At 35.1% G+C, this 23,254-nt stretch overlaps 1 protein-coding gene across 1 annotated transcript in view; it reads right to left on the reverse strand.

The window, feature by feature from the left end:
- Positions 1–291: 291 nt before the first annotated feature.
- The window catches only part of LOC145098335 (flavin-containing monooxygenase FMO GS-OX5-like), a 46,134-nt gene continuing 23,171 nt past the window's right edge, over positions 292–23,254 (reverse strand). Inside the window, exons 5-7 of the mRNA XM_079035975.1 lie at positions 967–1,102; positions 723–893; positions 292–647 (exon numbers count right to left, since the gene is read on the reverse strand). Of these exons, the coding sequence (XP_078892101.1) occupies positions 501–647; positions 723–893; positions 967–1,102 (454 nt within the window). The 3' untranslated portion in view covers positions 292–500. The remainder of the gene's footprint in view (positions 648–722; positions 894–966; positions 1,103–23,254) is intronic.

Here is a 23,254-nt window from a genome sequence, read left to right on the forward strand (position 1 = left end):
GGGAATAATTTGGACTCATACTTTGTTCCTTCTAAGTGATAAACACATAGATATGAATGACTATCTCTTCATTATTTGTGAAGTGGTTGTTTCCATTTAGCTCCTTATTAGTATATGATGAGATATTGTTGCCCATTTGTTTCTATGATTTTAGACTTTCCATCTTAGGCAAACAAATCGGGTCTTCCAACAATTCCAAGAAAGTGTTTAGATGCAGTTGTTTCAACAACAATTTGGGCACCATGGGCATTCATAATTTATACGTTATTTAGGATAAAAAACCATCACACAAACATTTGATTCCACCGTTTCTCAGTAATATTTTTGTTGTCCAATGCAAACTACAAACTTATAATCAACTTGGTTGTTTGATTCCATAACCTATGTTCTGCTTTTTTATTTGTAATCTTTTTATCTGGCTCATTGCTAGTTAACCCAGTTTAGCTATTAAAAATCCCAAAGTCATTTATAATGCAGATGTTGTGCGGAACATCACCAAATCATATTCCATATTTTTGCAAGAATGCTTCAATATACCCATTTAGACCAGCCATCATCAAACAATCGATTAGATATTTGGTCATTTCTTTTACTTGCTTCTCCATGACCATTCCAGATTGAGCAAGCATCCAATCTATATAGTGCGTCTACCAATTGAAGAAAAAAATTATGATTATGTCAAAAAATATATCAACAACTATACAAAAATAGCATAAAAATACCTCAAATCCAAGAGTATGAATATGATGCTCTGGGATCCCTTTTCCTTCCAATTCATGGTAATATTCTTCGACATCATTCAACATTTCATCTTCTGATGGCAACAAAACTTTCCTTGACAATGTGTGTGCTATCCACCTTGATTGAGTCTCTGCTATTGGAAATGCAAGAGTCTACAAATTGAAATTTTAATTAGTTACATAAGTACAACCAAACAAAATAAATTTGAATAGAGGAAAATGTTACCTTTTTAGGTATTCCGACAAAAGAGAGTCCTGGTGCGAGTCTTGGGGGGAAAACATGTTTGTATAGAGGCCCTATACACTTTTCTTGGATACTTAAAATACCATTTACTTTAAGAAATGGAACATGATAATTGTACCTAAAATATAACATATATATGGTTAACTCTCAAATATCTAATATGATGATTTGTCTATTGTTTAGCCTAGCTTTCAATGGGAAATACATACAAAAAAATATTTGATTTTGGCTTTTCTTATTTAGTTAATAAAAAGTTATAATATGCTATTCTTTTAATATTACACTATTAGAAGACCACATATGTTAAATCATAAGTTAATGAAAATGCAGTTCCTTCCTAAATCTATGTATTAGTACTTATCATGTTTTCATAAACATTGTTGTAAGACAAAATCACAAAAACTTAGAACAATTTAAATAAAATGGTTATATCCTTGACTTTTTACACAAATGAATGTTTTTTATAATGTCTAAACAAACCTATTAATGATTTAAAATAATGTGAGGACCCTTTAGAATTTGAGTTCTGACTTTGAAGATAAATTAGCCAATCAGGTCTAAGATAAGATCAGTGTATACCATATGATATAGTTAGTTAAACCTCATTCATTACTGACATATGAAGAAAGTAATAGATATTTAAGTTAGGTTGAAGTCAAGGAATGTCTTAGATTGAGGTATAAATATTGTTTTGGCTTTACCTTTGGTATTGAAATAACCATAAGAAAAGAGCGTATAACCATGGTCAAACAAGAAAGATTATTGTTTATGTGTGGACGAGGAACTTAGAAAATTAAAGTTCCATTATCTATCAAATGTGACCTTAGAGGATTGATGAATAAAGTCAAATGACAATATCGATTATACGTATGTATATTTATCGAAAGAATCTATCTATGGTAAAAAATGAAAATATAAATATTGTAACATCCCGAGTTCAGGAGTGTAAGTTCAGGGTTCAAGGTGTAAATGTGGAAGGGCAACTCGGCGAGTCCATGGATGGACTTGGCGAGTAGGGTCGCGACTCTGGTCGCTTGTTAAGTGACCAACTCGGTGAGTAGCATGGGTGGACTCGGCGAGTTGGTGCTGAGTGGAGAAAACCCTAATTCCGGGGGTTGAGCCCTATATAAAGAACATAACACTTCTTCCTTAACCTCTTTACCTTCCCTTTGAGTTCCACAAACCCTAAATTCGTGTGAGCTTTCCTTGGTGAGAGATTAGAGCTTTGGAGGAGGTAACCTTGGAAGGAAATTGAAGAGCAAGAAGATTGGAGCAAGGGGCTTTGCAGAGAATTGGTTCATTCATCAGTGGGAGCCTTGATTTGAGGTAATAATCCTCTGTTTGAGCTTTTGTGCATCTAGATCTATCATTTGTGGGGGGTTTGGGGGCATAAATGAGGGCCTTCTCAAGTTTGGTGTAAGATCTGAGGTTGCTACCTCAGATCTAGGTTGCTAATGATCCAGAAAGCCATAAATTATATGCTCAAGAGTTGTTGGTGAAGTTCTTTTGTCCCAAACCCAAACCCTAGAGTGTAACATGCTTAGATCTACTTGAATTCACGTAAAGTTTGCCACTTTATGTGATGGATGGCTTGTAGAAGGGTAGATCTATGGTTTAGAGCTTCTGCATGGCTGGGAAAGCCTCTATATGGTTTCAGATCTAAAGGTACTCGGCGAGTCACAAGGGTGTACTCGGCGAGTTGCTTGAAGATAGGCTGGAACTCGACGAGTTGGAAGAACAACTCGGCGAGTTGGATGAAGATGAGCAGGGACTCGACGAGTTGGAAGAACAACTCGGCGAGCCTGTTGAAGATAGCCTTGGACTCGGCGAGTCTGTTCTTGGACTCGGCGAGTCTGGTAGGAGGCCCTAACCTTTTTTCTGGTTAAGCTATGAATCGGTGAGTCAAGGGATGACTCGGTGAGTCGAGTGTGATAGGACTCAGGGTTGTGGAACTCGGCGAGTCTCGGGGTGACTCGGCGAGTTGAGTCGCGGATTGGGGAAGTTCTATGCATGGGGACTCAGCGAGTCATCGGGTTGACTCGGCGAGTAGAGTCAATCAAGAGATGTCTTTGACTTTGACTTTGACCAAGGGTTGACCAGTTGATTTCCAGGGGCATTTTGGTAATTGTTGGCTTTTGTTTTGAGTTCAGTGTTTTGGTGTTGATCAGTGGTGGAGATCGCATCAGTGGTCGGAGCAGCTTGGGTTTATCGGTTCAGTCGGCAGTTGCAAGGTGAGTTATCCTCACTATATCAACAGGGTCTAAGGCACCAAGGTCCGCCCTTTATCGGATTTCGATCCGGGTATCGTTGTGTGTTATTACTTTGTTATGTTTGCATCCTGGTAGTTAGGATGGTATTGTGTTAGAGACCTGGTTAAGGTCGGTATCCTGGTATATAGGATGATGATATGCTAGTGACCGGTTAGGTCGGTATCCGGGTTAGGATGATGTTATGTTATGTCATGTGATCTGCTACATCGGCTTGATTGAATGTGAATTGTTATATGATTGAATGTTTATGTGCACATGGTTGTTGGACTGGGGTTGGGTTGAGGCGGGTCCTGCTTTGTGCTGTAGGCCAACATACCCAGGGCGGACCGGTTGTCCCAAAGGCCCAGCGAGCGGTCCGGATAGGCTGTACGCCCCAAGAGGGCGGACCAGACGTGTCGAGGCTCGGTGAGTGGACTAGGCCGACTGAAGGCCCAGTGCGGACGGACCAGTCACACTGTAGACTCAGAGAGTGGACCAGGTGGATTGAAGGCCCGGTGCGGGCGGACCAATCACACAGTTAACTCGATGTATATGGCTAGACTCGGAGGGTGGACGAGGTGGACTGAAGGCCAGCGCTGCGGACCAGTCACACAGTAGACCTAAAGTGCATGGCTGTTCTGTATTCTGAAATGATATGCCATGTTGTGCGTGTATGGTATATGTGGTTGGTATATTGGGGGTATCTCACTAAGCTTTCGGGCTTACAGTTGTGGTTTAATGTTTTTCAGGTTCTTCAGGAGACCGTGTCAAGGCAAAGGCATGATCGTACCGCTCCTCTTGATTGTGTTTTATGACGTGGTTCTGGGAAGACTCTGATAATAATTGTATTGAAAATGTTTTTGTAATAACATCATGAAAATGGGTTGTTTTTGAAAAGTTAAAAATTGGTTGAAATTTTATGGTCGTTACAAATATTTATATTTGAAGGATATAAACATAAGGAAAAGATTTTGTGAAATTTTCGACCTTAAGATAATCTTTGAATTTGAGACATAAACTTTCTTACCTATGTATATGTGTCGTAAGAATCTATCTATTGGTAAGCATTTATCATTTATATTACATCTTACCAACTTTAGTCTTCTTTTGTTGTGATTTTGGGGACAGAATAATTTCAAGGGACATATAGTTGTAACATATGTAATTTGAGGCAAGATATTTATGATCTAATTAAAATTATTTAGAAAATAAAAAATTATTTTTAAGCTGAATTAAATAACAATACTTTAATTAAGATTAAAAGCTTTTTCAGATTGAATTAAAAGTAAATTCATTAGTTGGCTGATAAGTCAATTCACTCATTGTAGAATGTTGGAAGCTAGAGTGAACAATTCGATCTTGAAATTTGAAGATGAAATTGGAGGCTAAATTACTAATGTTTTTAAACTTAATCTTAGAATAGAAACTCCTACAGTAATAAAAATCAACCATTTATTGTTATTTAAGTTTCCACAAGTTAGGATTATCTTCAAATCCAAATGAAAATTTAAATATCCTCCTAACTTTTGTTCCTACCTGTATTCTTACTTCTTTAAAATCATGACATGTGGAATCTAATAATTCTCTTTCTTAATCTAATCTCTTAGAAGAAATGGTATCTAAATATTATAGTTAACACTTTGGATAAATTTAATTTGGGGTTTAATTCAATAATTGAACACAAATCTACGACTTCAAGGGATTTGATGGGAATTAAAATAATTTATGATAAATTCTCATGTATGGTTGTACAATTATATGGAATTGAATTCCATATATTCCATAAAAATACCTCATTTGGCTAATTTCAATATTCCTATGTTATATCATGGGACATCCCCAATTTTACGGCCAGAAAAAACCGATTAGTTTATGCTTTCTTTGAAAATCAGAGTATCCTTTTTTAAAAAAATGTTGCAGAATTTGTTCCAAAAAATATGATAAGTAATTTATCAAAGCATTTATGAAGAAATGAGTTTTCATTATATTAAAAACCTGGGATGTCATTGTCAATACAAATTAAAAGCATAAACAGAACCCACATATGCCTTACAACATTTATTTATTTCTACTGGCCTATAATCCATAATCTCTCATCCGATCATCACATCTATGCTCTTGTGCCACTACTTGTAATACAAGAAACCGAGTGGGTCAGGCTTGGGAGCCTAGTGAGCACATAGGGTTTTCAACCCATAATAATTAAGTTTATTAATTTCATCAAATCGTTCAACCCGATTACTCGTTCTAGTTAACCTTTCTTAGGGATTTTCATTGGGATGGAGAACATTGCTTAAGGGATTCCTCAGCAATTTATGTCAAAAAGGCAACCATGAGCGGGATGGAGTACACTTGGTGAACATGTAGTTCAAAAACACCTACAGGTTGCGATCCTACTAGCGTTCCACTAGACTATCTAGAATAGTCTTTGGTCGTCATCTATACTCCGCTAGATGATAGGATCATTGTAAACATCGAGGCATCTCATCATTTTACTTCATCATCTACATCATCTACAAATCTTTCCCTATCATAATCATAGGTATAAAATACATATATAGTTTAAATCAAGTAAAACATGTATATTTTGTTTATCCAACATAGATATCAAGAACATAGATAATATGCACACATAGCACGTAAGTTATATTAAATATTTCATATCTATGTGTAAGATGAAAGTAACTATGCACTCACTTGTTAAAGTGATGATTCCAAACTCAGGCAGCGCTTCGCGTCTAATAATTTATTTTCCTTCGATGAAACCTAATATAATTATCACTAGATTTTAGTCTGAAGTTTATCGTGACTAATTATTAGTCTAGGTATTATTATTTTTCTTGTATTATATAAGTGTTAGACAATATTTTTCAACTACTATGTACAGACAGGGGCCAGACATGAAGCACCGGAGGGCAGGACCATTTTGACATTTAAGCTGTTTTGAAATCCAACAACCCAGACGATCCTTCAAACCAGATTCCCCGTACCATAAGTAGTTAAAAATGTATTATAATAACAACTTGTATAATTTATAATACTTAGCACACATATTGTTTATAGGTTCAAAATAATGATAATAAACTTAAACATAAGTTATACTTAGAGTGGGGTAAGCATAACTCACTTACAAAGGGGTTTGGCTAGGAGTCGGGCTTTGCGATGGCAGAACTTCTAAGCCGAGAGCTCTTCTTCTCAGAGCCTTCTGGCACTCCAGGACTCGCCTATAGCCCTTGGGAAGTACTAGGGATTGGGATGGAGTGTGCGGGGGTATATATATATATATATATATATATAAAGAAACAGAGAGAGAGAGAGAGAGAAGGGTTTTGGTGCGAAGAAATGGGTTTCTCCTTGCACCTGTTTATAGGCTGGAGTTGTGATGAATGTTGTGCGTATCCTGGGAGTACGTTGCATGTACAAGGCTCTACATTGCTCGTATGAGGGCTAGGTGTCGTTCATCGAATGGAACGACGTAGAGAATGTTGGGACCATGCATGTGAGTATGCGGAGCGTAAGGTCGACTACGTGGGGCGTACCCGTGCCACGTGTCACCTTCGCAACCTAATCCATTTAACTTCTAAATTACGTAACTTTCTCATATGATTTGTGTTTTTGATGTTCTTTGTATCCACGCGTAGGTGGTGACGTAATCTACAACATCCGCTTAGACTCCGTCGGCTAATTTTGACTTTACTATTAAAGTTATATTTTAACAGGCTTAGATAGATAAAGTCCATTAAAAATTCATAACTTCGTCATTCGAGGTCCATTTTTGTCTGTCTTTATATAGTTGAACTACTATCAACGACATCTTCGATTCTCGTTTAGATTGTGTTGGCTAAAAATCGGTCGATCTAATATTCGAATTTCGGGTTGCATACTACTATGTCAAATCTTATAAAAATCATAACTTCCTCATATGAAGTCAGATTTGGACATTCTTTTTATGCACACTCTTAGTTTAACATATATTACGACTTTCTTTTAGATCGATAAGTCTAAAAAGTACTTTATCGCAAACTCTCTTTTTACGATACACAACGTCATACCGGTTTTGTCGCAAAACTTCGACGGGTCATAACTTATTTGCTATAAGTCGGATTTCAGCGTTCCTTATATCTCCAAAATCCTTTTTGCGAAAAGATATTGGGTCAAATCTTCATTTTATTTTTTATGCATATTTTTATTATTCTTTTATTATATCATTATAAGCACATACATAAATCACATAAATCCCATAATACTCAAATAATTCCTCTTTATTTCCTCAAAATATATTACAATTGTTGACCCTAACTATTACATCATAATACTAATGCTTAACCAAGAAACGCGGACATTACATATCAAAATACATAAATTATTTTCATTCTATAAAATGTTAAACTTACACAAAAACACTTCTTTTCTAAATTCAACCAAACAAAACACATAACTTCCATCCTCAACTCCACATTATATGTCTATTGTAATTAACCCTAAACTGAAAAAACTTTACCTATAATTTTATTAAGAAGGCTGCTCTTTCTATATGTATTTCAAGCTTGATGAATACTCCTTCCTTAAATATACAGTTTGTTCCTGTTGTTTCACTATAATATGCTCTACGTGACCCTGGTTAGTTTGTTGATACTCTGCATATGTATTATGTGTTGATTGATGTATAATATCTTACATGTAATAACATTACAATGATATAAAGAGTACTAGATGATTATATAAAGAGTACTAGACGAATTCCCGCGCGTTGCGCAACGTAGATTAAAAATATACTGTTAAAATGTTGAAAAATATATGTTTAAAATGGTTCTGTTATTAACATTAACTTTGACATAATATTTGACATTATTATTCATTGACATCAACCCACCTTCCTCATTAATAAAATTAAATATAATTATCTTTTTAATATTATTTTTAAGAATAGTTCTGATTGATTAATTTAAAATTTTATTTCTGAAATTATTTTCTAATTTCAATAATGATATTTATTTAAAATACAATTTATTTGTTGTTAATGTTATGTAATTTATAAATTGATGTTATTATCATTTAAAGTTATTGTTATTTAGTTTTAAACCATTTATTATTATTAATAAGTTAAATAAAACTTTTAAGAAACACTTAACATTACTATTAAAAAGTGACACATATAATAAATAATAAACTGATAAGATATAAGTTATAAAACTTTTCATAATGTGTGATTAATTACTTTGAATGTGAAAAGGTGTGGGGGTCTCAAAAGCATGAGGTGCTTGGAAATTTGTGTGGGTGTTTCAAATGCATGAGGTGATAGGAAAAAATGTCTCCTTTATAAATATAGTATGATAGTATGATTGTTACTTAGGTTGATTTTGAGAAAACAAAATAAGTAATGGCACAAGAATACATAAAAGGAGCTTTTTATGCATAAAGAACTAGTAAGGAACCTTAAAATGAGGTTATATGTAGTGAAAAATAGTTGAGAAAACTATTCATATGAGTCTTGAGTAGTTCATAAGTACATTAGTTGAAATATAAACAAATAATTTCCACGTGAGATACGTTTTTAGAAATGGGTATGGAAATCATGTTTTAATGCCTTAAATCGGTAATTTAAATACTCTAACATGAATCTAATATAAGAAGGAATACATAACAAAAGGAATCATATCATTTGGATATAACATGCCAAATTTATAGATGTTTGAAGTACCTATTGTTCATTAAAGATTTCTAGGGTTTCCATGGGCCGTTCAAGGGTACCATGGTCAACCCTTTAATTATACAAGTAAAGCCTTTGGCCATGTACAACTCGATCCACATTCCAATAAAATCTAAATAGAAAAGAGAATGAGTGATGCATGTTAACATTGTAGGGCTCATGTAAGTGATGATGTGTCTAACAATTGACCCTTATTTGACCAAAAAACTAACCCTTGTTCTACCAAAGCCTCTTTAAGTTTGTGTGTGTAACCCAAGGTGCGAAAAATGTATGTTTACCTTCCTGTTTAATGTAAGGATGAATTTCAAAAGGGAAAAATAATATCAAAACCTAGCATTTGATTAAAGTTAAACCACATTAATTTTTACATTTGAATGGTTTTATAGATGTGATTGGGGTATGCATTAAACCCAAAACATTTGTGGAGCCCTTGAACATAATAATCAACTATATATTACCATGGGTTAAGTTAAAATGCCACTATTTACATCATGGTTGTACTCTCATAAACCCTTATGTCAACTAAAAGTATTTTCCTGATAAAAGTTTGCTTAAAAACAATTTAGGTACTCTTGAAAGGTGATTTTATTACAATATCAAGAGTGAAACTTGGATTGCCAATATTTTGGTAAATTGGATAAGATCCTTAATTAGAATTCTACTTGGTTAAAGTGTGAATGTAAGTTGCAACTGGCTATGAAATATATATATATATATATATATATATATATATATTGATATATATATATATATATATATATATATATATATATATATATATATATATGATATTAGTTGTATTTTCCAGTTATATGATAATATATATTTGATTATTGGAATAGATCCATGAATGAAAGGTAAATATTTTACTAATGAATGTCAAGTTTAGGATTATGTATTAAATCATGTAACTAGATATAGAATCGATAAAAACAACTAGATTAACTATCTATATCACATTGGTATCAAGCGTTTACAAATATGACATTAGAACATAGTTGTATGATAAAAGCGGACAAGAATTTTAAAGCATTGAATTACTAGAATAATTTTGTAGCATTGGTACAAGTATATGAACTATGTTATGTTAAGGTATTAGCCTTAATGAACTAAATGGTATAAATTTAGTAGATTGTCAAAAGATGGAAAAATAAAATGATGAAACTGGTTTTAGCATAGGGTGCTAGTTTAGCATTTTTTGAAGTATTAGATACTTAATATGTATGATTAAACATATGAACCTATTTGGAACCCAATGAAGGACAAATGCGACCTTGAAGTTTGAGGTTTACTTTGCTTTGACCTCTTAAGATGAGTACATGGTGATATTTTCCCAACACATTCCAAATGAATATTTTTAGAAAGAGAAAATGGGATTGGTTTGTACATCATAGTGTGTGACTTACATGAAATATATATTATTTGTCTAGAAGCAATCTAATACACTACTAGAATGGTACCTATCTTCACAAAATAGTTGTCTAGTTCCTAAATTAAACACATTCTAAAATATTAGGACAGTCCAAGAGAATAAGCTCTATGTTTGTAACATATGGTCCTTTGAGGTATGAATCTTAAAGTAATTTATGAGTTTTTAGATGGCCACAACGTGATGGAGATATCACCACGATGTGGCATGGACCGCATGAGATGCATATCTCATTTAGACGCCACGTCATGGCATTATATTTGCCATGATGACGTATTTACGCTTGGGCAAACCCTAAGTTTTCGGTCTTAGGCCTATTTAAAGGAAGTGATGACTAGGGTTTCCTCCACCCGCAACCTCCACCACCTCCTAAATGTACCTTCAGGCAAACCCTAACCTCCTTGATGATTTTGGAGCTCATTTTGCTGGTTTTGGTGATCTTGAAGGAATAAGAAAGAAGTTTGAGGCATAGATCCAACAAGAAATCCATCCCCATCTTTGTGTGTATCTTCTGGCCTCCTTGTAAGTCCTCAAAGTTTCATCTTTTTGATGATCTCTTCTTAGATCTAGGTTTCATGTCATGTTTTGCTTCATAACTGAAGTTTGAATGGTTAGAAGAGATAAAGTTTGTAACTTTATGGCTTTCCATAGTCCCTAGAGCAATATACATTATGGATCTAGAATTTGAGGGTGTGCTCAAAGTTTTGCATGAAGTTAGACCATCTTCTTTACTTTTTTTTAGCTAGAAACGTGGAATACATGCATGGGTCATGCATGTCAATAAATATTGATTTTTTATGGACCATTACGGTCCCTAAAAGCCTTCTTTAGAGTATGAGTTAATGGCTTAATGGATTAAGGGATAAATCAATTAACTTGTCTATACATAGGAACCATGACATGGAGAGTTGACTGCCATAATGTGGGAAAAAAAGGACTCACGTCAGTTTTGGCTGGACGTCACCACGACATGGCTATGGGTTAGCCACGACATGGAGGTCAACTGGCATTCACTTTGGCCATTGACTTTGATCTTTGATTTTTAGTCAAATTGATAGTTTTGGAAGGTAAACTAAGGGTTTATCTTGTATGATTCTGTAGGAAGCGTGTAGCACCCGCTTTCCAACTGTGTGAGCTTTTTAGCTGACAACTTCATTGCAAGGTGAGTTTTCTCAATATACTATGCAGGATGCTAGTTGTCTTTGTGATACTTGCATGGAAGAACAGGGTTTGGCCCCTGGAATTTATATGGAAGATTAAGGTTTGGCCCCTAACATTTTCATGAAAGACAAGGATTTGGACCTTGGAAATTATATGGAAGACCAAGATCTGGCCTCTGGAACTTGTACAAGTAAAGACCATGATTTAGCCCATGGTAGGGCTAAGAATATGATTTGGCCTATAACACCTTCTTGGGGTTGAAATAGACCCGTTATGTATGATATGTGGTATTTTGGAGAACTCTCTAAACTTTGTGCTTACGGTTTTATGGTTTAAATATTTCAGGTACATCTGGTTCCAAGGGGAAGAGTTCAACATGATTACATCGCATCCACAAGAGATTTCATACTTATGATTTTTGTTACCACTATGATGTTATTAGAAATAATTTTGATACTATCTTTATTTTTTATAGTAACAAATGACTGTTTTGGTTTATTTAAAATCAAAATTTTTATCAAACATTGTTGGGGCATTATATTGCCAATATTGGGAGTTGGAGCAAAGTACTAGATTAAGGGATGGTTGTTAAGAAATAAGCAATGTTAATTAGCTCCTTAAATTTCATTGCACTTGGACTCATACATTATACTGGCGTTGCATATATATATATATATATATATATATATATATATATATATATATATATATATATATATATATATATATATTATATCGATGTACCAAATATTTAATGAATGGTATATTTGTTGATGTTGCATAATAGTTTAAAATACAATGCTTGAAATGGAAATAGTTAAGAAGTATTGGTGAAAACATTAGTTCTTAGTTAATATTTTGTAATATAATGCATTTTAAACTATTATTCTCTTATATATTCTGTTATATATGAACATATGTTAAACTACCTTGATCTTAATTAACATTTTGTAATATAGTTGCCTCTCTAGGGATTTTGATGTTTTTGTAACCCCTATATATATATATATATATATATATATATATATATATATATATATATATATATATATATATATATATATATATATATATATATATCGTACTTTGTGGGACATTTTTCCATTGGACCCAACGTAATTGAAAATAATGTCAATCACACATGCTAGTTTTGGATGATAAAAGATAGGGTGCTACATGTAAGATTTTGTAATAAAGATTTAATATATATATATATATATATATATATATATATATATATATATATATATATATAAAAGCTCGTTTCCTTTACATTTATCTCCTAGCCACTTTTGTACCCTAATATGATGTGACAAGTAAATATGTATAACTATTAAGGTGTTGTTTGGTTCGCAATATGTTACTGAAAGAATTTGAATTGGAATTGGAAAATAAATCTGTCAGGAATTTGAATCCAATTCCATATGTTGTTTGGTTGGTAGGAAATGGAATTGGAATTAATTCCAGAATCTGTTTGGTTCGCAGGAAATGTAATTGTAATTCATGTAAAATGACATAACTACCCTTTTGCCTGTTTTGCTTAATTTTACATTGTTTTCTAATTTATATGTAAAAATACATTGTGAAAATTATGAAAACAGTAGAATTTCGGCAGTGTTGCCAATAGTGGTGGGGGTAGTAGCGGTGGTGGCGGCGATAATGGTGGGTGGTGGTGATGGTGGTTGCGATGGTCGTGGTGATGGTGGCTGTAACATTGATTGTGGTGACGAGAGTGGTGGTGATGGTGGCAATGTCAGTTGGTGGTAACAGTGACATCGGTGATGGTGCTGGTGGTAGCAACGGTGGCTAGTGGCGGTGGTGGTGGGTAATGGCTGTGGTGGTGGTGGTGGTCGGTGGCGGAGGCAACAATGCTAACGACGATGATGGTAGTTGGTGGTGGCGTTGTAGGCAGTAGCGGTGGGTGGTGGTGGCGGCGATGGTGGTGGCGGGTGGTGGTCATGGCGGTGGTAGTGGTGTTCAGTGGCAATGGCGGCAACGTCGACGGTGGGTGGTGGTGGTGGTGGTGGTCGGTGGGACGGCAGCGGTGCTGGTGATGGTGGCGGTGGTAGCGGTAGTGGTGGTTGGTTTTATGATAAGTACAAGGGGTATTTTTGTAATCTGCCACTTTCCTTGTTGAGAAGGAATGTCTTCCATCCAACTTTGGAAGGAATTCACTTTCCTCCATATGGTGGAAAGTTTATTTCATTTAGGAATACATTTCCCTACTCTAAGTTAAACCAAACGCATGAATTCGAGGGAATTTGAATCCTTTTCCCTTAAATTTCATTCCTTTCCTTCCAACCAAACGCACCCTAAAGGGCATGATCGGGTGGGGACCTTGTAACATCCCAAATTTTAAAAGTTGATTTAAGGGCTAAAAGTGTAAATTAAAGAAGGGACTCGACGAGTAGGTATACTTACTCGCTGAGTCGGAGCGGGTTTGGGTTGCTAATTAAGTGACCAACTCGCCGAGTCTGAAGCTGGACTCGACGAGTTGGTGCTGGAATGAGAAAAACCCTAATCTTCGGGGTTGCACCCTATTTAAAGGACTCAATATCCTCCCCTCAGCTCCCTTAGCCCCCTTTGAGGTCTAGTAAATCCTAGCTCATGTGTATAAGGCCATTGGAGGGAGATTGAAGCTTTGAGAGGTGTTCTAGTGGAAGAAACTTGAAGAACAAAAAAGTTTGCATCAAGAAAGTAGTGTAGATCCATAATCTACTGCAGTTTTGGGCACATCTTGGAGGTAATGAGCTGTTACCTTTCCTTTGTTGCTTCTAGACCTATTCTTGAATGAGATTTGGGGCCATTTTGGTATGAGTGAGATCCATTTCGGGTTTGGAGATCAGATCTGAGGTTGCTACTCCAGATCTAGACTTGTATTGGTCTAGAATGTCATAAAGCATCAGTCCATGAGTTGTTGGTGAAGCCCCTTTGTCTTAAACCCTAGTCCTAGAGTGATTTGGACCTTTAACTCCTTGCTTTCATGTAAATTTTTCAACTTTACGTGGGAGTTATGCGTTAGAAGAGTGGATCTGCAGTTTGGAGCCCCTGCATGGCTCGAAAAGCCACTATATGGATTAAGATCTGAAGCAACTCGACGAGTCACATGGGTGGACTCGGCGAGTTGTATGAAGATGGGCAGGAACTCGACGAGTTGGAAGAACAACTCAACGAGTCTGTTGAAGATTGCCTTGGACTCGGCGAGTATGTTCTTGGACTCGGCGAGTCGGGTCATAGAACCCCAACTTCTTTTGGTTAAGCTTCGGATCTGTGAGTCGGTTGGCGACTCAGTGAGTTGGTCAAGACGGAGTTCTAAGATCGTTCAACTCGACGAGTCCTGGGGTGACTCGGCGAGTTGAGTCGTGTTATGGGAGTTTTCTGAGTATAAGAACTCGACGAGTCGACGGGTTGACTCGGTGAGTAGGGTCAATCAGGAAGGTTGACTTTGACCAGGAATTTGACCAAAGTTGGCTTATTTGACCCCGGGAAGACAGTTTAGTCTAAGTGTTGTTATTGGTATTGGTTGCTCAGGGAGCTAGAGGAGCAGCATTTCAGAGAGTTGTCGGTTAGCAGCCGGAGGGTTCGGTCGAGTTCAGCAGTTCAGGTGAGTTTCCTTCCAGTAGGAACGGGTCTACGACCACAATGTCGGCCCGTCTAGTTAGCAGTAGTTCCGGACTTCGGTTCGATGCAGTAGTTCAGTGTGCTTGATGTCTTTGTGATTCAAGAAAGTTTTTGTGTTATGTGATCCGGACTTCGGTCCGAAGCAGTATGCAGTATATGTGTTCATGCTAGTTCATATGTTATGTTATGCTATGTTCAGTCAGATCCGGACTTCGGTCTGATTCAGTTAGTCCAGACTTCGGTCCGATGCAGGGGACAAGGTCCCAGTCAGTTTCGGACTTCGGTCCGATGCAGGGGGCAAGGCCCCAGTTAGTTCGGACTTTGGTCCGATGCAGGGGACAAGGTCCCAGTCAGTTCCGCACTTCGGTCTGATGCAGGGGCAAGGCCCCAGTTAGTCCAGACTTCGGTCCGATGCAGGGGACAAGGTCCCAGTCAGTTCCAGACTTCAGTCCGATGCAGGGGGCAAGGCCCCAGTTAATCCGGACCTCGGTCCGATGCAGTGGGCATATGTGCTTTATATGTTATTGTATGGTATGTGGTAGTTTGGGGGAGCTCACTAAGCTTCGTGCTTACGGTTTCAGTTTTTGGTTTTAGGTACTCAGTTTTCAAAAGAGGAGCTCGGAGAGATTGTAGTGCACACACCATAGCCAGCTAGTCTGGGATTGTTTACTCTGATAAAAAGAATATATTTTGAATTAATACTCTGAATTTATGTTATGACCGGTGATATGTTTTTATAAATACGATTTTAGTAATGTTTTAAAAGAAAATTTTAGTCGTGATTTTTGGATCGTTACAGACATGTATCCACAAATTGTTTTCTATAAATGTATTCTTTAAAAAAAAAAAACAATTTGAAACCTTTGTATTAAAAGACTGTGTAAAATATCTCACGTGAGGGGTGTTTCATCGATATCAGAGCTTTGGTTTAAGTGCACTAGGTAGTTAAAGTAGTCTTTAGACTTAAACCACAAAGCTCAAGTATTGAATTTGAATAGACGGTTATCATGAATGTAGGATTTAATCCTAGAATTTCCTACCTACATGTTTTATGGTTAGAAAGACTTAGCCTTAGTATTTGATGAACCTAGTAATCAGATTAATATTAGATTATCATGGATTTAAGATCTTAGACCTATCATTTCTTACTTTTATATTTTAGGCTTTAGGTGTTAAAGTTGTAATTGATATCTAGAGTTAACTCATAGTTTATACAAGAACATTGTGAATAAATGAAGTAACTAAATTTTTTTGGATGGAATTATGTCACAAAACTATTACTAGTCCTTAGCAATAGATGAAATGTAACTTTAAAGATGGTCACTATAAATAATTAAATATTTAAATATGAGAACTTAAAATCCATATGTAATTTACATATAAGAATAAGGGCAAGGTAACCTTATTTGTTAAATTAAACATCTAAAATAAGGATATTTTTGACATTATTATTTTGACCAAGGATATAAAGATTTTTAATATATACTAAATTATATGCTTAACATCTAAATAAATTATATTTTTGTAATAACTAAAATGGAACTTTAATTACTAAGGTATACCTAATGAATGATTTTTCCTAAAATTTTGAAATATTTTATTATGTATTGAAGTTGGTTGCACTTACTAATTGATTTAAAGTAATGTGAGGACCCTTTCAAATTTGTGTCTAGCTTTGCCGATGAATTAAGTCTAAGATAAGATTTTAGTGATATGATTTATGTAAGATTAAAAGTGATGAGTACATTCATCTTGACATGTAATTATTATGAAGACATTACTTTTCATTTTGAGCTAAACATAAGAAAAAAGCTTCCAACCATGGGTATAAAAAGAAAGAACATTCTTTAAGAGTACATAAGGAACTTAGAAAATAAAAGTAACCATTATGTGTAAAAGGTGAAATTATAGTACTGACAAATAAAATGAAATGAATTAAAGAAGTTGAACCGAAGGAAAAGATTATGTGAAATAGTTTACCTTTAGATAAAATTTGAATTTGAGAGACAAACTTGATTACAAATGATAAGAAATGACATGATATAGTATATTAAGTTTAAGATTCATTGACACAAAGTATAGATCATGGTGTTAAAGCAGTCAATCAAGTAAAAAGTAAATATCATAAGACTTTATGGAGTTTTGAGCTTTCAGATGGAGTTTCTAACATTTTTATGTTAAAATAGATTTACTGGTACATTATAATTTGGTTTATATTACTAGATATTAATCATCAATTAGAAGCATGTTTTGATGCATAGAGGTACGTTCAAATGAGAACATTTTTTATATTGATAACATTTGAGAACAATTTCCAGCAACACAGGCTACAATCTGTCACTGTATTAATTTATCACACTCTATAATGTTAAGTCGCTCCACCAAAGAACAACCGGACAATAGCCGGACATTGAGCCGTTGTCGTCACCGGGTCGCCACCGGCAGCCGGATCGACTGGACCACCGCCAGAATGTTATTTCTCCATTCTCTACAAATCTGCTTCACCTCTTTTTCTCCCCTAAACCGCCTCCCATATCTACTTTCAACTAGGCCTGTCGAAAAAACCCGAAACCCGTTCTACCCATCCGACCCATTCTGAGTTCAGGTAGAATAGGTCGGGTAGAATGGGTAACGGGTATGAACATTCGGGTAATAGGTTAACCCGATACTAATATAGGTTGGGTTTTAGGTATGAATATTTATTTTCGGGTATACCCGAATACCCGAATTCGTTTTTTATATAATACCAAATATACAATGCAATCACGTACGCACACTTCAAATAAAACAAAACCCTTCGTTACCTTCTTATGATCGACGGTTGACGCAAACTTGCAAAGGGAATGCGACGCTGAAGCTGAAGCTGAAGTCCTGAACCGTCATCATAATTCTCAGTTTCTCACTATCACACGGAATGAAATTAAAAAAGTACATAACATATTATAATGATTTGTATTGTTATTATATATATACTTATTAATTGTATGGAGTATTTTCCTACCCGATTCTTTATTAAACAAACCAACATGTAAAAATAAAAAAAATAAAGAAAAAAAAATTATCAATAAGTGTCATTTAATAAATTTTCGGGTATACCCGATAATTACCCGACCCGACCTCAAACCCGAATACATGAAACCCGAAAACCCGAATTACAATATAGGTCGGGTATCGGATATTATTTTCTTAAGGAAATACCCGTTCTACCCAAAACCCGGAAATTTTACCCGTTCGACACCCCTACTGGATTGAAGTTCAAGAAGACCAGATCCGGAACTCGCTGAATCACCGAAAATCACGTTGGAATCCTCAAACTATCGACGGAGCCACCAGAACGTCGTCGGAAATGCTAAAAGTATCGCCGAATTTGTGAATTCGCTCACAATGTCATGGCGAAGCTGCACTATATCAAACCTAAGAAATTTCAACGATGTTTATTAACTCATCAGAAGGTATTTAGTTTTTTGATTTGCTCACCGATGACGGGAACCAACGACTCTCGGTACCAAATTTCTGATATATTACTTTGTCTCATTTCATCGTTCTAGCTTGATGCGATGAAGATATACTAATATTCTTATGCACGGGTACAAGTACTGAAGCAACATCATTGATTGGAGTTTGGTATTAAGTGAGATTCGTTGGAGAAGGAAGCTTCACCGGAGAGTTGCTTGTCACCGGATTCCAAGGAAGTTCAGCGGGACGAGGTGATTGTAATACAGGAATGGTGAGCCTGGAATGCAGATAAGCGGATGAATTGATAGATTCGATGTCTCCGGCTAAAGAAGTTGTGGTCGGAATTAGAGATGGATGTCGTCGGTGAAAGAAGCGGTGGACGAACATGAAAATGGAGGCTAGGAACGACTACAACTGATTAGGTATAGAGTTGATTATGTTTCTTTAGAATGAATTAGGTTAAAATTAGCTTTATCTATTATTTGGGCCTAATTTAGGCTTCAGGTTATAATACGACTTATTTCATAAAAATAATAAAATGGACTTATTTATTTACTTTAAAGATATACATATGCATCTGTATTCTATTCCTCATAACTAATATCTAATATTATTTTTAAAATTTATTGTTTTAATTATATAACCAATACGTAATACGTAATAGTATCTAATGTTATTTTTAAAATTTATTGCTTTAATTATATAACCAATACGTAATAGGATCTAATATTATTTTTAAAACTTATTGCTCTAATTATTCATAATAAGTGTTCATATAAATTAAACATAAATTGTATTTTAAGAAAATATCCCTAAGGCTAATTAGCTAATATGAAAAATATTGTGTGTTATTATGGGTAAAATATAAATAGAAAATGGCAAGTGATTCAACATGGAAATAAGTAAAAATGAATTTTGTCCATTTTAATCATATGTGATTAGATATATTTAATTACATGTTTTTAATCACATTTTATTAAATACACGATAACATCTATTTAAACAAAAAACGTGAAAACAAATATTGTCTACATAAATCACGTGTGATTATCACATACAATTTATGTGGACAAGGTTCATTTTCGTGTTCGCGGTTCAATAGTTATTCTTGATTATTCAATCACATGTGATTATATATATATATCTAATCACATACGATTTATATGGACAATATTCGTTTTCGCGTTCTCGATTTAATAATTATTCTCATATATTTTAACCAAATGTGATTATATGTATTTAATCATATTTTATTATATGTATTTAATCATATATGATTTATGTGCACAAGATTTGGTTTTGCGTTTACAATTTAATAGTTGTTCTTTGTCGACATTTGAAAGGAATCTTGTCTACATATTGTGACAACCCGAAACTTCTATCAATATTAAACTCGACTCCATCACCTTTTAACATCGTTTAAGGGTTCATTTTATTGTTCTAAGCTTGAGTACAACCAAGGTTGAGATTAGGGATGAACTATAAAGTCGTAAAGTAGCAAAATCGGGCCATACACCCTCTTGGGAGGTGTGTACGACCGTACACATGGGTGTGCGGCCGGACACCCACCCCTCAACTGCACACCCGGGGTGGTGGGTCACCTACCCCTATAAATATGAGGAGACCCCTCTCATTCATTCTTTTCTTCATTTGGATGCACACTGCTACTTTCTCTCTCTAGAATCTTCATCCAAGAACCTTCCAAAGGCATCAAAAACGTAAGTGATTCATCCCCTAGCTTGTTATACTTGAAAGATCCCTTGATTCTTCATGTTTTAGGCCTTGTTCTTCATCCTTTAAAGGTGTACGGCCGCACACCTTCATAAGGTCGACCATACACACCTTCAAGGCCCTCCAAAGTGAGAATTTGACCCCCTATCTTCTAGTTGGACACAACCCTAGCCTTGATTCTCTTGAAAATCAAAATTTTGGGCATAGATGAAGAGTGTACGGCCGCACAGCCCTCTGTACGGCTGCACACCCCTTTGTACGACCGCACACACATCCTCAGGGCCACACACCCACTTTGATGTTCATATTTGGCCTTAAACTTGCAAAACCACTAAGCATGGGACCTAGAACACCCCTTAGATGGTAGATAAAGCCTTGGAAACACCTCAAAAAACTCTCCATCATGAGTGTACGACCGTACACCCATGGCCATACACCTCCTTCACTCGATCACATATGGTTTTAGCACTTAGTTCAAGTGTTTCCAAGTCCTTAGAGTGGTTTCCTCTCATGTGTAGTCATAAAATACCCTAATTTCAATCATATATGTGTCATTACATGTTAAATAGGGTCCAATTGTGTTCGAAGCTTCAGTTAACACCCAACATCCATATCGATCTTACATTCGAATTCTACGTCAAAACGGTGAGTTCATACCCCTACATTTTCCGAGTTTTTAAATGTTTTCAGGGGGAATACAAGTGTAAACACAAGTAATCTTCTGTTCAAATATATTATTTCGTTTAATATATTACTGTTATCAAGATATAGTGAATCTAGAAATCATTTTACATAACGAGTTAGGTTATGAACCATGAAAAGGCCATTTTCAAAACTAAAGAATGAACTTATGAATCATGAAACCAAAGATACTATCTTATAAATATTCATATTAATAACAAAAAGGGTTTTCCTGTATTATTACTCGTAAAGTCGTCACCTAAATTGGGAGACACATCCTCGTACACTTTAAAACAAAGGGAAGGACTTGGTCGTTGGGTACTATCAATCATCAGCTAAATGGAGGACTACTCTTATGAACCAGAATTTCCTGGAAGGAAAGCATGGCTTTTGTGTATAGATATATACGGGACTCACTATCCTGCACCTTGCTGCTAGCTACAGTCGAACCGATAGGTCTACGGGTGACAAATGTCAAAAAGGATACTAGCCCAGATACATGCCATATCAAGTTTAAGTATGGTCATAAAACTCGCCAATCGGACGGAGCTTCTACGTAATAATAAGATACCTCTCTTAAGTAACTGCTTTAATAATATAAGTGTAGTACTTATATCTTACGATTTCAGAACTATTAAAGCTAAACCCTCACGTATTCCAGGGAAAATAAGGGATTTTCCTAGCCTCAACCTCTTACTGGTGGTAGCCAGGGTTTTCAAAAAGGAACTATGTTTAACCTATATAAGTATGGTAGATACTTATACTTTCTGATTTAAAACGAGTAATTCACTAATTTTCACTTAAGGGAAATGTAGGATTTCCCGGGGTAATCACCGGTATTTTATAAATAAATGGTTTATAAATCAACTAACACACATTCATTATTAATTCCATGACTCCTTAGTTTATGCATCCAGGTTATGTATAAAGAATACCTGATAGACGGTGGATTGTGTGGCTTCTGCCTCATTCCCTGTTCTTTGTTTGGTTGTGGGTTTAGGGCAGATCCACACAATTAACTTTCTGTCCGATGTTCGTTTATACATAACTAGTATGAACTAAGAAGTCATAGAAGGAATTGGTTAATCATACTTTTCATAAGAAAATAAGGGATTTTCTTGAGGTTCAATAGCAATAGATCAACACTGGTTAACGTTGTAAGTACCTAGTGAATACTTCAGGATTATGTACATGAGAATCTGACAACTAGTGGAATGTGTGGTCTCCGCCTCTTTTCCTGTTCCTTGTTTGGTTGTGGTCTTGGGGCAGAACTACACAATCGACTGTTTTTTCGATTTGGATTGTATATGATTTGTATACACTAAGTACTCCCAGGAAGAACTGGTAGAAATCATTTTTACCTAACTTTTACTATATCAGAAAATGTAAGTTTTCTGGAGAAAAATAACGTACCTTTCAAAAGAACAAAGAACAGTTTTTCCAAAACAAAATGCTTATGAACTCACCAGCTTTATGCTGATACTCTTTCAAAACTTACTTGTATTCTCAGGATACTAGTACACAGGTACACGCACCGGGTTCAAGAAGATGGAGCATAGTAGCTTCGACTCTTTATTTGTTATTTACTTTTGGCGTCAAACATGTATAATTCAAATGAAATGTAAACATTATATTATTAATACAATGGTTGTTGTTGCTTTGATTGCTATTATTCAATTGTTGTGATACTACATATGACGTCCTCCGCCCCCGAACGTTTCCGTCGTTTCAGTTTACGGGTGTGACACATATAATCATATATGATTTATATGGACAATATTCATTTTGCGTTTTGGATTCAATATTTATTATCATGTATTTAATCGTAGGTGGTTATATGTGATTAGATACATAAGAAAATTATTGAATCGAAATTTCGAAAACAAATCTTGTCTATATAAATAAAATGTTATTAGATACATATAACCACCTGTGATTATATGTATTTAATCACATACGATTTATGTGATTAAATACATATAATCATATATGATTTATGTAATTATATTTATTTAAATACACGAGAATAACTACTGAATCACATTTGATTTATGTGGACATGATTCATTATTGCGTTCTCGATTCAATAATTGTTCTTAGTCAACTTTAATCATATATGATTATATGTATCTAATTACATATGATTTATATGGACAAAAAGTGAATCTTATTTACATAAATCATATGTGATTAGATACATATAATCATATGTGATTATGTACAAGAGAACAA

The sequence above is a fragment of the Lactuca serriola genome, chromosome 1, assembly GCF_051521515.1.
Source record: "Lactuca serriola cultivar US96UC23 chromosome 1, Lser_US96UC23_V15, whole genome shotgun sequence".
Classification (NCBI taxonomy): domain Eukaryota; kingdom Viridiplantae; phylum Streptophyta; class Magnoliopsida; order Asterales; family Asteraceae; genus Lactuca; species Lactuca serriola.